Source organism: Ambystoma mexicanum, chromosome 6p (genome assembly GCF_040938575.1).
Source record: "Ambystoma mexicanum isolate Mex_15411 chromosome 6p, UKY_AmexF1_1, whole genome shotgun sequence".
Lineage (NCBI taxonomy): Eukaryota > Metazoa > Chordata > Amphibia > Caudata > Ambystomatidae > Ambystoma > Ambystoma mexicanum.
The window spans coordinates 230,689,001-230,702,326 of NC_090935.1; the positions used below are offsets into that span (position 1 = coordinate 230,689,001).

Genomic DNA, 13,326 nt, shown 5'->3' on the forward strand with positions numbered 1-13,326 from the left:
GTCAGAATTGTGACAAATACTCTCAGAAGATCTCACATCTCAGATCACAGGCGGTGTTTGCATTGGTTACCGATCAAGGAGCGGATGGCTTTTAAAGTTGGTTAAATGGTTCATCGATGCCTCTTTGGCTCTTCCCCTGTATATCTTAAATCCCTAGCTCAGCCTTACCTACCCGCTAGATCCCTCTGCTCTTCAGGGTTGGGACTTATCTAAAGCCCAACAGTGAAAAATTAACCAGGGCTCTTGGTAGGTCCTTCCCAGTTAGAGCCGCAAGCCTGTGGAATGACTTGCCTCACGTTGTTAGACTCAACCCTTACTTGATATCCTTTAGGAAGGCCTTAAAAACCCTTCTATTTAACTGATTGACCTCAGCCTGAGTAATTTCCTTAGGGTCTTTCCTGTCGTGTTTTGAGTTTTTCTTGTCTCCTGTGTCTATGTTGCGCCCCAATGCCTGCGGGCTGCCGGCGCATTGCAAATATATAAATAAAAAAATAATGTGGACCACAGTGGGAGAGTAGATCATGCCGAATTAGCACCACCTGGCTACGTTCCCTTATTCCCAGTTAGCATAGTAGAGCCAGATTCCATTACTACTGATTTGGACAGCAGATTCAATTGTGTCTACCTAACAATGTGTTGCCATGCTCAATTATGCCTCAGTACAACAGTACAGCTAGATACCGATATGTTCAGCAAGCACAGCAGTGCCAAATTAAATTATGCCCATTTTTTCCAGCCGTACAAAATTCTATTTTTCCCTGTTTTGACAATAAGGCCAGCCTCCGTTACGCCCCATCTGAGAACCACTGGATGGTGCCACTTCTCTCCGAGCAGGAGCCCTTTCCCATAAGGCCATGGGGGGATGCTGCTACACAATAGTCCCCCTGGGGGTGGTATAATGTGTGGAGGTTCTCATGTGGAGGGACTCCCCTTCTAGGGAGAAGGATGTCCATCCAGAGTATAGCTCTTATGAGCATATCGGGCCCACCGCACACTCTAGCCTCTCCTTCTTCTGCTAACCTCTTTGTAGACAGTAGGCATATGTACTGTTATAAGCAAGACTACTTCTAGGTCCTGGAAAGTACTGGGACGATGAATAACACCAGGAACATAAGTAATCCATGTGCTGTGACGAGGTGGAACACAGGAACAATGAGAGCAATACCTAGGAGGAACTGCAGCAGTATAGACTTCCGTGGAGGTGTGGTTCCTCCTACGCCATAAAGGCCAAAGAGGCACTACCTATCGGGGAGACGCAGCCAACCAGGATGAGAGACCGTGAAGCCTGTGAAGCACGAAGAAGACGCAAAGAAGGCCAGGATGGAGCCAAGTGCAGTCCACTCCCGGAGTCGATAGGAGAACGGGACTCCTTTGCCCCATGTGGTCCAGTCGGTAAAAGGAGGCTGGCAGGCGGTGATGAGAACGCAAGAAGCAGCGTCCATACCATCGCTCCAGGGGCCGTGTAGGAGATCCATGAGGTGCAGATACCAAGATATGGAGATGCCCGTGCAGCATACAGAGTAGAAGATGAACCCCAGAAAGAACCGTCCGCGTATCCCAGGAACAGGCAAGGTAACGGGAGAGCCGTAGGGACCGATAGTGGCTGGAAGGTACAGGAGACAAAATGAGCAGGACTATACCCCCTCGTGCCAGTACTTGGCAAGTGAGGCAGTCAAGGGGAAGTAAAGAGAAGGGGAGAGAAACCAGGGTCGGGGACTCAAAACAAGAGGGGGATGCGAATAATCTTCCTTGTGGCAGTACTTGTCAGGTAAGTTAACCAAGTGGGCCAAACCGAAGAAGAGAACCGAGGGTCGGGGACCCAAACCAAGAGAGTGATGCATGGCATCTTCCTTGTGTGAGTTCTTGTCACTTCCCCATGCTATTTTCTGACTGAACGCCAGGAGAAGGGAGGCCTTCTCTTGGCCCATCAAGTAAACCTAGTGTGGAACTTTACATTGCTTGGAACCTTGTGACCCAGGGAAGGGAGTCATTCCCTCAAGTTATTTTCTGACTGAACGCCAGGAGAAGGGAGGAATTCTCCTGGCCCACCAAGGAAACATTGTGTGGAACTTTTACCCTAACCCAGGTGAAGGGAGGCATTCTCCTAGGATCAAACCAATACTTCTTTATTATTTAGTTTTATAGTCTACGGCACAGGAGTAAGGTTTCCCTGACACAGGACGGTGGACACTTTTACCTTAACATACTTTAACAATCATCCCAACAGACACCATAGATCTTTAGTTGAGGCAGGGAAAGCCCTCTTAGGAATAGGAAAGGATAGGTTTTCTCTTGCTTTACTATTTAATAAATCTTTAGCCCTCAATATACCGCCTTTGTGTCAGAGTTCTTTCTCAGCACCCTTACACCCATTTGGACCCGATGGCCAGATTTGTTTGTCTAGTAAGAACTGCAGTGGTGCCAGGTGATGTCTTCATAATAAGGCCTGGCCTGAGCCCAGCCACCCTTTCCTTCACTCTTTCTGCCCATTGAAAAGCTTTACATTGGTAATCAGTTGCACCTGTACTCCTCTTTCACGCATTCAAGCCTTCATATGGCCTGGTGGCCATGATCTCGGGTGAAAGTGTGTCTTCCAGAATGCCTCTCTGTATTTGCACTCAGTGGTACATCTTTTTTCTGTTTAATACTATTTATTAAGCGCACATACACCACAATGTGGTACTTCAACTTTGGCAGCTTCCCGTTAGGGTGCTTCCCCCTGATGTCTTCTCGAACTGTGGGCCAAAAACTCTGGTATGCTACCGTTCCTGATCCACAGTGTCATTGTTAGCCCTTCGGAAGTTCTTAATACAGGTTTACTTGATACATCCAGTCCTTACTATCTCATGACTAGTCATAGCAAAGGTTTCCTTGGCTAAAGCCGTGACCTGTTTTTATTTGACTTTCCTCTCATTGTTTCCTCCAGGTATTCCAACACTGCAAATGCCCTGGAGCAGGAAACCAAATTGGGTTTACGGCGCTTTGAAGTTTGTGACAATATTGATCTTGAGACTATATTGATGGAGTATGAAAGCTATTATTATATCAAATTCCAGAAATACCCCAAGGTTACCAAAAAGGCAGTGGATAACGGTATGTAAACTTTTTCACATGTCTATGATTTGATTAAGTTGTCATTTTTACCAAGGAAATTGTTAATTCCATATTTCAGTGGGGTATTGCTATAGTGTGGAATTGGCACTGGAAAAGGGTAGCATAGCCAATATTCATGAGACAGATTGAATTAAGAAACCTGCAGGATTACATTTCCATGCTGGGATTTTCTTTTGGTAGTAAAGACTGGCCATGCAGTTATACAATTTCCTTTTTTTGTTGAAGATCACTATATTGCCATAAGAGTGTGTAAGAAGGTATCCATATGACATGACCATCTGTTTTGATGATTCACCAGATTACTTCTTTCAAAGAACATTAAAATCCACCAGCAATGATAACTACCAGAAAGACAGAGAATCCTGTAGAATATATTGAGTTTTATTTCAGGCCTTGCAAAATCAACTCGATCACTGGCAAATGTTTGTATGCACTCATTTGACTGTCCATGGCTTCCCTCCAGATGGTACCAGTGTGCCAGGTTAATCCCAGATACATGGAATTAAATCTGTGGCAGTCTGCCATTCAAGTCTGTTGGTGAAGGTGGGCTCTAGAGAAGCTCAGAGGCGGATGTGTACTGAGAACCAAGGAGTATGCCTGCCTGGGGGCCGGCCTCCTTTGGCTTTCTCTAAAAAGAAATCACAGGCACCCGCTCACTTAGAGCTGGAAGTAGTTAGTACATAAAAGGTATCTGTGGCCTAGAAGTGGTATGGTACAATACTAATCTTGCATTACACCAGTCAGTTTCTCAAAATACTCGACATCAAACTCCCAATGTCCAAACTGCAATTTAGCTACACGTTTCAGACCTGCAGTGGATTAATTAGATTTTGCAAATATATCTTGATATAGCATTGGAAATTAGTCAGAAAATGATTCTTTATTGATGTATGCATATTTTCAATACATACAATGAATCCAAGGGTGTGGAAGGCTTGGTAGCCCAAGCTGCGGCATGGAGGAAGAGATGTATTACAAGGAGTTTGAAAAATGAGCATATTGTTTGTAATACAGTTGTTTAATGGCCTTTTGATGGTGAGGCATGGAGCTGGAAGAGGTCAGAGTTCAGGATGGGGACAGGGAGGTGAGGCTGGATGTGTCCATAGACGTTGTAGGCTTGCTGGACACTGTGGCCGGTAGCAGTCTAGGTGTCACCCAGCAGACCATGAGTAAGGCAGAGTGACAATCTCTGCTCCCTATGCTCCAAGCTCATCAGCTTCAACAGGAAGCACACGACCGTCCACTAAAGGTTAATTGAGGACCCACAGCAGATGATAGTTGAGCAACCTTTGGATGTACAGCACCACAGGCAATATACAAAATCTGATAAAGTTTTAAGGGTAATGCATCGTTGATGCAGATTTTAGATATATGGGCTTTTTTGGTACATTCTTGACAGGACAGATCAGAAGTTAGGGCTAGAGGAGTATGGTGCTGCCATGTTTGAGCCCCTTGCCTGTGATAGCCATGGATGTTGCAGCCCCAATGAACCAAGCCCCTCCCCCGAGTAGAGGGCAGAGTTGTAACCCAATGCTGAGCCTCAAAATATGAATGTGATTTGTTGTCTTTCGAGTATAGTTTGTTGTAGACAGCCTAGCTCTTTTATAGTCATAAATGGCACTGCTCATCCATTTTCATGAGTGTACATTTATTCAACCGTAGGCAGCGGCATGTAGCTCTTTCCGCACACCTCTGCCACCACTGTTGTGTAATAAAACACAGATCATTTGTGAGTGAATAGAATGTGGGGATGAATGATTGACTCTTTAAAGAAACACATGCATATTAATATAATAGTGCATCAGTTTGCGCCATCTATATTATTTCTGGTTATGTCTTGCACTATTTAGTGCTCCTTTTATTTACTAGTCCAAACACTAACTCATACACTAGCCCTATCTAGGGCTGCCGCGGATAGTTCATTGTGTATGGGAACATTTGTCTTAACTAGGTTGAGACTTATTCTAATCCTGGCTCGAACAAACAAGCTATTGAAAATTCCAATCCTGTTGCCAAATTTATTATGACCCTCATACAAGCCTTGCCCGATAGTTCTTCACATTTGGAGTGTCTTGTATTCTCTGTGGTCTATAGGAAGTCCTCTTCCAAAGTGTATAGGAGAGGAGACTATTGAAAAGGTGCATTAGCATTATTGGTAATGTTTCTTCATGTGTCACAATGTCTCGGGAGGATAGCTCAGGGGCAACATGCTCGCCTTGGAAGCAAGACGACATGGATCACCACAGGTTCGATCCCTGGTCCGCGATTATAAATAACATATATCCTCATATCACAATGTTGTTTTAATACAACAATTATTATACATCAAGTTCATGGGCCGAGTTCCTTTCTCTTAGGTTGAGTATGTATACTAAGTTACTCGACCTGCAGGTCTGTTAGGATTTTAAAGATTGTTTGAGGCCATGTTTGTATTGCACTGATTTACTGTGACCAAGAATCCTTATTTTTGGAAAATGTTAATGGTTTCTTGAGTTACTGGGCCCCTTACCAACCCAGAGAAATCTATTTAATGTATTGGTCTGTTTATGTAAAACTGAAGAGCGATAGTTGGAAGGTTTTGAATGACCCGGAAGCAATAGCATAGCTCTGGGCCATCCCAAACAATCATTTGTCATACCAATTTGGTGATAAGGAAGGAAAGGAAAAGTACTCCATGGAAGACATCTGTATAATTACATTTTGGCATCTCCTTGAAATTTGCATTTGGCCATTAACCGGACACATGTCTTGATTGAATCTCAGTCGTTTCCTGTTGTTAGCCTTAACAAACCTACTGCATTCTTGTTTTTTTTGTTAGCATTGTTGAGAAGTTCATATTAATGTATTCACTCAATCTTAAAATCTGGTCCAAATAATAAAAAGTTTTTTTTGTATCAGTTCACTTGTTTCCCTGAATATGTTCTACATTTAATCTTTTTTTCATGTCACATTCCATTTCTCCATGTAGAAAATAAGCTCCTCAATGGACCAAGAAGTGGAGGAAAATTGAGAAGGTAAAGTTTGCTCTGAGTGTCAGATAGTTAAATATTGCTGTTTCACATTCCCCACATCGATTCTGTCAATGAATTGGTGACCATCATTTACAGACCATCATTTACATAGATTACCTTATTTATGAATCATTTATGCAGCTGCATCAGTATTGCCTTCATAGTAACATGAAGGGATTCTCCCAACGCTATAAACTAAATAGTAGCAAGACCAGAAGGACGAAAAAGTATAGGACGGTAGACCAGAAGTAAGGAGAAAGAAAGCTGCGGGGACCAAAGGAGCACCAAAGTGAGAGATTAATGCAGTGTGCCTTCATGCCCTCCGTGGTGCCTTTCAGTGTGCACTGTCTGGATGACACACCACATATAGCTAAAGCAATATTTGTGGGTCCTCCTATTCATCACTAAAGTGCCACCCTGGTACTAAGCCTAGTGATGCTCCTTAAGCTCCACCTATTAGCAAAACACATGACCACCGGATCCAAAACTAAGCAACCAAAGGCCACCATTGGACCTTTTCTACCTTGACAGAGTAATCCTTCATCTCCACGCTCTATACCAAGCAATATATCGGCTTCACCAAGTCACCTACGATCCAAAACTAAACAAAGAAGTAAAGTAAGGGATGTGGTTGAATTAGTACTTGGGCCACTTTGAAACTAGAAGAGCTGTTTATTAGCTATTTTTTTCCTGACTTTCATTGAACTAAATCTGATCTTTGACATATCACTTTATCGACATATGTAATGCAATGAGTAAGAAAAAAGGAGGATGTTGCCTTCAATACATCTATGTTAGTGCCATGTCCCCACAATTTCCACACACATGCTGTGCAGGCATTGGTGGTCCACAACTAATTAGAACATGGGGTTTGCTTATTCATGCTGTCTTTCAGGTTTTTCAAGTGTTCAGTGTTATGGAAGAGAAGAGAAGCTAAATTCTAGCAACAGAACCATCTGATGGCTGTCTCCCTCAATTTGATTTATATCTTGCTATCGGGCAGTTGAAGTGTTCCAAGTTGAGTTTGATAGGTGGTAAATCTGCCTTATTAGTGCTTTTATATAGATTGTTCACTTTGTTGCCCTTTCCTTTTGACCATGCGATTTAATATTATTATTAGTAAACATTAACCGATATTCCTTAACAACCGTGTCCACAACTCATCCCTTGACAATTTGATCAATCTACAAACTCCCATCCCATACATTCCTAACATGTTCCATTACAACAATGAATAGCTTGTGAATCAGTTTCCTGTGTAGCATCTACATGAGCAACATACCTAAAGTGACTGAGAGAGGATGTGAACTCATAAATTGCGATCATTGTCAGCCAGTATGTCTACCCACAATAAGTCAGCAATCCCTACCATTAACGTGCAGGAAAAACACAGATGGGGGATCATAAGGGACAGCACAATTAGATGGGAGCCACCTCACTCAGCAAGGTATACCAGTATATGCATCAGTCATAGAGCAATAGAAAGGATTCCAGGTGGCATGATGCAGTAATTGAGCCTTTCCATATGGGTCAGGTCTGATATTCTCAGAGTTGTTCCATCTTTGGACACACTAGGAACGTATCCCACACCTAGTGTGCACCACCTCCAGCATTGGTCGTTTTCCAGCAATTGCAGCTTGTGCATCACAGTAGGTTTGACGCACAATTCTCTATTGCGTGTTGTGATGAATCTGATGGTGTCATCACTTCTTTTCAGGCAGTGACAATAATAATAATAATAAAATAATAATAATAAATAATAATTACCGCTTCCTGAACCTGGGGGTGGCTATATGAGGGAGGGGATCACATGGTTGGAGGCAGCCCTCGTGAGCGTGTCATGACATCGGACGAGACATGGTATTCCCATTTTTCTTTTAAGAATACACCCGCCATTCCCCATGTCTTAATGGCATATTGTCATACATGCCCTCACCCACCTAGGAAAGGTACTCACCACACTTTCACAGGATCTGTAAACAAGTCCTTAACATCTGACTTGCCTTTCAAGACTTCTGAAAACACCTTTCCAAACTCTGCATACAAGTCCTCAAGAACTGACTTGCCTTTGAAGATCACTGAGAACCCTTTTTCAGACTTTGCCTACAAGTTATCAGAAACAGACTACCATTGCCCTAAAATGAAAATACTGTGACTAAGAAGATGAGCCGAGTAATGAAGATCACTGGAAGCCCAATAAAGAACCATTGATAAAAAATGAAGAGTGGTGCACCTCAAACCAAGAGGCAATATCTAACAAACTTGCTACCATCAAAAAAGACATAGAAGTGAAAAAAGACTCAGATAACCAAATAAATTGAGAACAGATCCAACCTTCTGACATTATAGACTCACAACAGCAATTCCACTTCTCTCCAATTTCGGAATAAGAGCTAGCTAAAATCATCAGAAATCTAAAACCTACCAGCTGTAAGGGTGACCCTTGTTCTTCTATGATCATCAAAGAATGCCCTGACATTTTGTCATCTGCGCGCACTAAATTTGTTAACACCTCCTTCAAACAAGCATGGGTTAAACCATTGCTAAAAAAGCCTAATCTCTGTCCTAAAACCCCAACCAAGTATAGACCAATCACGAATACGCCATTCCTCCTCAAGATCTTAGATATGGTGGCATACAACCAGATTTCTCAGCATATTAGCAGCCACCACATATTCAATACATTTCAATCACGGTTCAGAGAGCGTCATGGGACGGAAACAGCCCTCCTTGACCTGAAGTCTAAGTTACTCGAAAGAATGGATAATGGGCATGTATCATTATTCATGATTTTGGATCCATCAGCCGCTTTCGACCTGGTGGACCACGAAATATTGGCCGCCAGGTTGAGGGACGTCGCTGGTTTCTCAGATCAGGTCACTCAGTGGATGGTATCTTTCCTTAGTGGGAGACCATGCAGGGTGGCATGTAGGGAAGTCGAAGCGAAATCAGTCACACTTACTTTTGGCGTTCCACAAGGGGCATTTGGCCCTCTCACCCTCTATAATCTATGCATGGCTCCTTTTTACAACCTCCTGGCTCAGAACAAGATCATATTCACAAACTACGCTGATGACACACAATGTGTTATCCCGGTAACAGGATCATATAGCTATGACGAGACACGCATCAACAGCACATATGAGATTATACAGAAGTGGCTGGTCCATAATCACTTGGCGCTTAATAGTGAAAAAACAGAACTGATGGTGGGTGGCTCGGAACAGAAGTTAGCCAAACTGAGCCCTTTGTTCATTCAGTAGCTTCACTATAGCAAACCACAAGCTAGACGTCGGAGGAAAGTAAAGACACTAGTAACAACACTGCACAAAAACTACTTGCACACCTCCGACCATTTATCTCAAAAGAAAATGCAGAAACGATTGCTAGAGCTATCATTGGCTCAACAATCGATTGCTGCTGCAGCCTACTAATTGTCATCCCTCAAAGTGAAATCCAGCATCTGCAGGTAATCCAAAACAGTGCAGTGAGGGTTATCAAAAGTCTAAAATGGAGGGATCATGTGTCGGAGTCCAGACATAGTCTTCGCCGGCTACCTGTCACAGCAAGAGTCACCTTCCGACTGCTGCTGATCACTTACAAATGTACATTGGGCCTGATGCCAGACTCTCTGAAGGACTGTATTGTGGAAAAGAAAAATCAGAGACAACTTAGATCCAGCAATGTGTCTCAGCTAAAAACTTGCAAATGTAAAACCAACAAATTCCTCAAGGGAGCCTTCAGTACAGCTGCCCCATTAGAATGAAATAAACTTCCTCTGGTTTTAAGAGAAAGCCAAATAACAATCTCTTTCAAGAAGCAAGTGAAGTCCCTCCTGTTTTGCTAAAGACAGTGGAAGTGCATATAAACTAGTGTAGGGTCTTCCAGAACCCTTACCTTTTTTATTACTTGTCTGTATGTCCTGTTCCATGTTGTGCCTTTAAGCCTACGGTTTATCGGTTTGCTCGGTAGAAATGTGAAAGTAAAGTAGAGTAAAAGCCGGGAGTTGTTGCAGGAACAAGTCTCATGCCAGCAGATCTAAACCAGCAGACAATCTGACAGACAGACGCTGGCTTGGGAATGCTACTTCTCTCAGTGCTGACAGGGACCGCGGGGCAGATGTGGTGTATGTGGAGCCAACCGGCTCACCGAGAAGGAAGAGTGGAGTGGACTGCAAGTGGGAGAACGCTGTGAAAACGTTGAAGCAAACAAAAGGCTTCTGGGCGTTCACAGGTACTGGAAGGCAGCCTCCACACAACCAAAGCCCAGAAAGACGCGGAACGGACAGGGGGGAGCCGCAAGAGGCAGAGAAGCCGAGAAGAAGCGAAACGCTGAAGGACTGCCACAGGGTTGCCGTGGGAGAGCCAACATACGGCAGCAAGAGCTAGTGAGTCCACTCAAGGGAAGAGGGGACACCGGTGCATATTGGCAAACCTGCCAAAACCAAATAAATGTGTATGAAGTATATGAGAGAGAACGAACAAATGAACATTTCTTAAAGAAGCAGACCAGATTAAGTATAAGATACTGTCAAGTTTGTGAGTGTATCCAGTACACCTATAAGAGAAGCCCTGGCAGCATAGTATACCCGGAGGATTCAAGACAAGACAAGACAGAACAAATATAAGATACTATCAGGTTTGTTTAAGGATTTCACATATAAGGAAAGGCCTGGCATCAAAGTATACCAGGCAGACTTCAGTCACAAGATTCTATCTATGAGAAGAGCCCTGGCAGGCAAATGTACCACACTGGTTAAAGCTGCAAGAGTATATTTATATAAGGAAGGTCCTGGTAGGAGAATATACCAGGCAGAATCGGGTCACAAAACAAATTCCCTAGTAAGAGAGTATAAGAGAGAGAGAGAGAGAGAGAGAGAGAGAGAGAGAGAGAGAGAGAGAGAGAGAGAGAGAGAGAGAGAGAGAGAAGATTAAAAATGTATATACATATGAATATATAAGGGCCGTGTAGTTATGGTTAAGTTGCTAATCTCCTAGGATGACCACTTTTTTGTCGGCTTATAACTTCCTGCAAAAAAAGTATACGACTTGGGTCAGAAAGCGTGCTTTTGTGTGTTTGGTGGAAATAAGATCAGTACTTTTGTTGCAAAGAACTGAAATGTATGTCCCAAAAAATGTGTGATATCTGGGTCTGCTCCACTGACCCATTTCCCTGTTGCCTCCACGGACCGAAGTCTCATTGGCCTATGGTACTCCGTGCTGTAGGCAAACATTGGACGCGGCCGGTGGTTGGCTGGAAGGAAGCGTGCTGTGCGTCAAAGGTTTTGGGAAATGCTGCCATGGTGTATTGGAGGATAGTGTTGTGGTGTGTGTGGCAAGGATCTAAGCCATTGTGTGCATGGGTGGGCCTCTTGTATGTAGCAGTGTGCACAGTAAAACTTGTCATATCTGGATCAGTTCTGGCATCCCATTTCCCTTTTCACCGCACAGTCAAAATGTTGATTGCAATGCGGTGTGCGGTGATGGTATGTGTGTCAAAAGTGTTCCATGACCGCGGCATGTTGTATCGGAGGACAATGCTGCAGCAAAATGGTCTGAAAAACATAGTGTATGGCATCTAGAGGTGGGAAGAAGGGATGGAAAGGGTGTGGGAGTGAGAAGTGCTTCATGTGATATCTCATTAGAAGAAGATGGCGGTGTGCCAATGTATCCGTGCATGCTCCTCCAATGCGCGGATACCTCAACAGGCAACAATTTTGTTTGGTCATTGCAGGCAGCCTTCGTTATGGCATGGCAGCTGCAGCGGCAATGTCTTTCTGTGATGAGTAGTGGCAGTCATATTTGTTGAAGGGGAATGCATTCCACGAAACATGAGGATTTAAACATGGCGTGTACTATGGTGTGCTATGTGAGGTAAGTCCGTAGCCTCAGCGATGCATGGCTGCAGCCCTAGCACAGAAAAGGATGTCCACTGGTTGAAAAGGTATGTCCACTGGTTGAAAGTAGATGCCACATTGTTGCTTTTTGTGTGTGGTTCGGCTGCAGTGCATACAATGTTGGTTGCAAGGGTGTGGTGATTGGTAGAACAACCTACAGTTCTCGGTGTATGGGTGAAGATGCTGCCATGACCAGTCCTGCAGTGTGTCCATTGAGTGTTGTGGTGAGAAAGTGTGTGTGTGTGTACCAGTGCATAGGGTTCAACTGCATAGTGTATCGTGCAGTGTGTCCACTGGTTGCACTAACGGAATAGTGAACATATGGTAGAATGTCACGGTGCAACTGGTTCTTATATGTGCTTGCGTAGTGTGCATTGCGCAGATTAGTAAGTGTTGCAGTGCACTACGCACCATTGGTTCTATGCACGTACTAGAGTGTTGGGAGCAGGACCAATGATGTGAACATTGTCTTGTTTGGTTGGCATGTTTATAATGCTTTGTGTTTGGATGTGGGTAGCGGTGCCAAACACAGCGATATGTTTCTGCATTACGGTAAGTGCAACATGTGTCCTTGCCTCCCTGCTTTATGGTGAGGAGGATGGGTGGAAGTGCTGGTGCGTATGTTGTCTTTGTGATTTCTGGCAATGCCTACATGGTCGCCTGCATGGCTGTGTTGTGTTGTTGCGAGTGTGCCCGAGGCCTAGACTGTTGTGTGCATGGCCGAAGGCTGTTGCCCATAGGCCATGCCCCCAACAGCCTAGGCCTTCATCACAGCCACCACAACATAATGCAGCGATGCAGTTGTCACTCTGAATGCATTTGGGAACCGTAGAAAAGAAGTTATGGAGCAAAAGACACTGCTCTATAAGGTTGGTGGGTCTGGTGTGTACGCAAACACTGTGCCAGAAGGTCTCTTTGCACAAAGAAGTGCAGAAGGGTATGGTGGAAGTGTGCAAGGTAAGGGGCAGGCATCCTGGGTGTATGCATGAACTGTATGTTACGCTCACCTGGTTCTACGGGGGCGCTACCCAGCAGTTGGGGTTCAGATGTCCCTCCTTGCGATGCCCAGGTGCGACCAGCGGGAGAGTTCTGCCTGGAATACAGGTAAGCTATGTTCAGGACTGGGCAACCGTGGTAAACAGCCTCCCGCCTCCCTGTAGGTCTGTGACCCTTCTGGACTTCTCCTCCCCTTGTTTTAGATGTTAGCGGGTTCTCCGTCCTGCTGTTTTGGCAGGGGCATGTTCAGCTTGGTGGGCAATGGCGATCGAGTTGCTTCACTGATGCCAGCCCGTCTTGAGTCTTTCA

At 44.3% G+C, this 13,326-nt stretch overlaps 1 protein-coding gene across 2 annotated transcripts in view; it reads left to right on the top strand.

Moving 5' to 3' along the window:
* Nucleotides 1–13,326, top strand: part of KATNAL2 (katanin catalytic subunit A1 like 2) — a 597,051-nt gene that overhangs the window by 86,874 nt on the left and 496,851 nt on the right. For both annotated transcript variants that reach the window (XM_069626931.1, XM_069626932.1), the window contains 2 exons: nucleotides 2,927–3,093; nucleotides 6,083–6,128. In XM_069626931.1, the coding sequence (XP_069483032.1) occupies nucleotides 2,927–3,093; nucleotides 6,083–6,128 (213 nt within the window). The remainder of the gene's footprint in view (nucleotides 1–2,926; nucleotides 3,094–6,082; nucleotides 6,129–13,326) is intronic.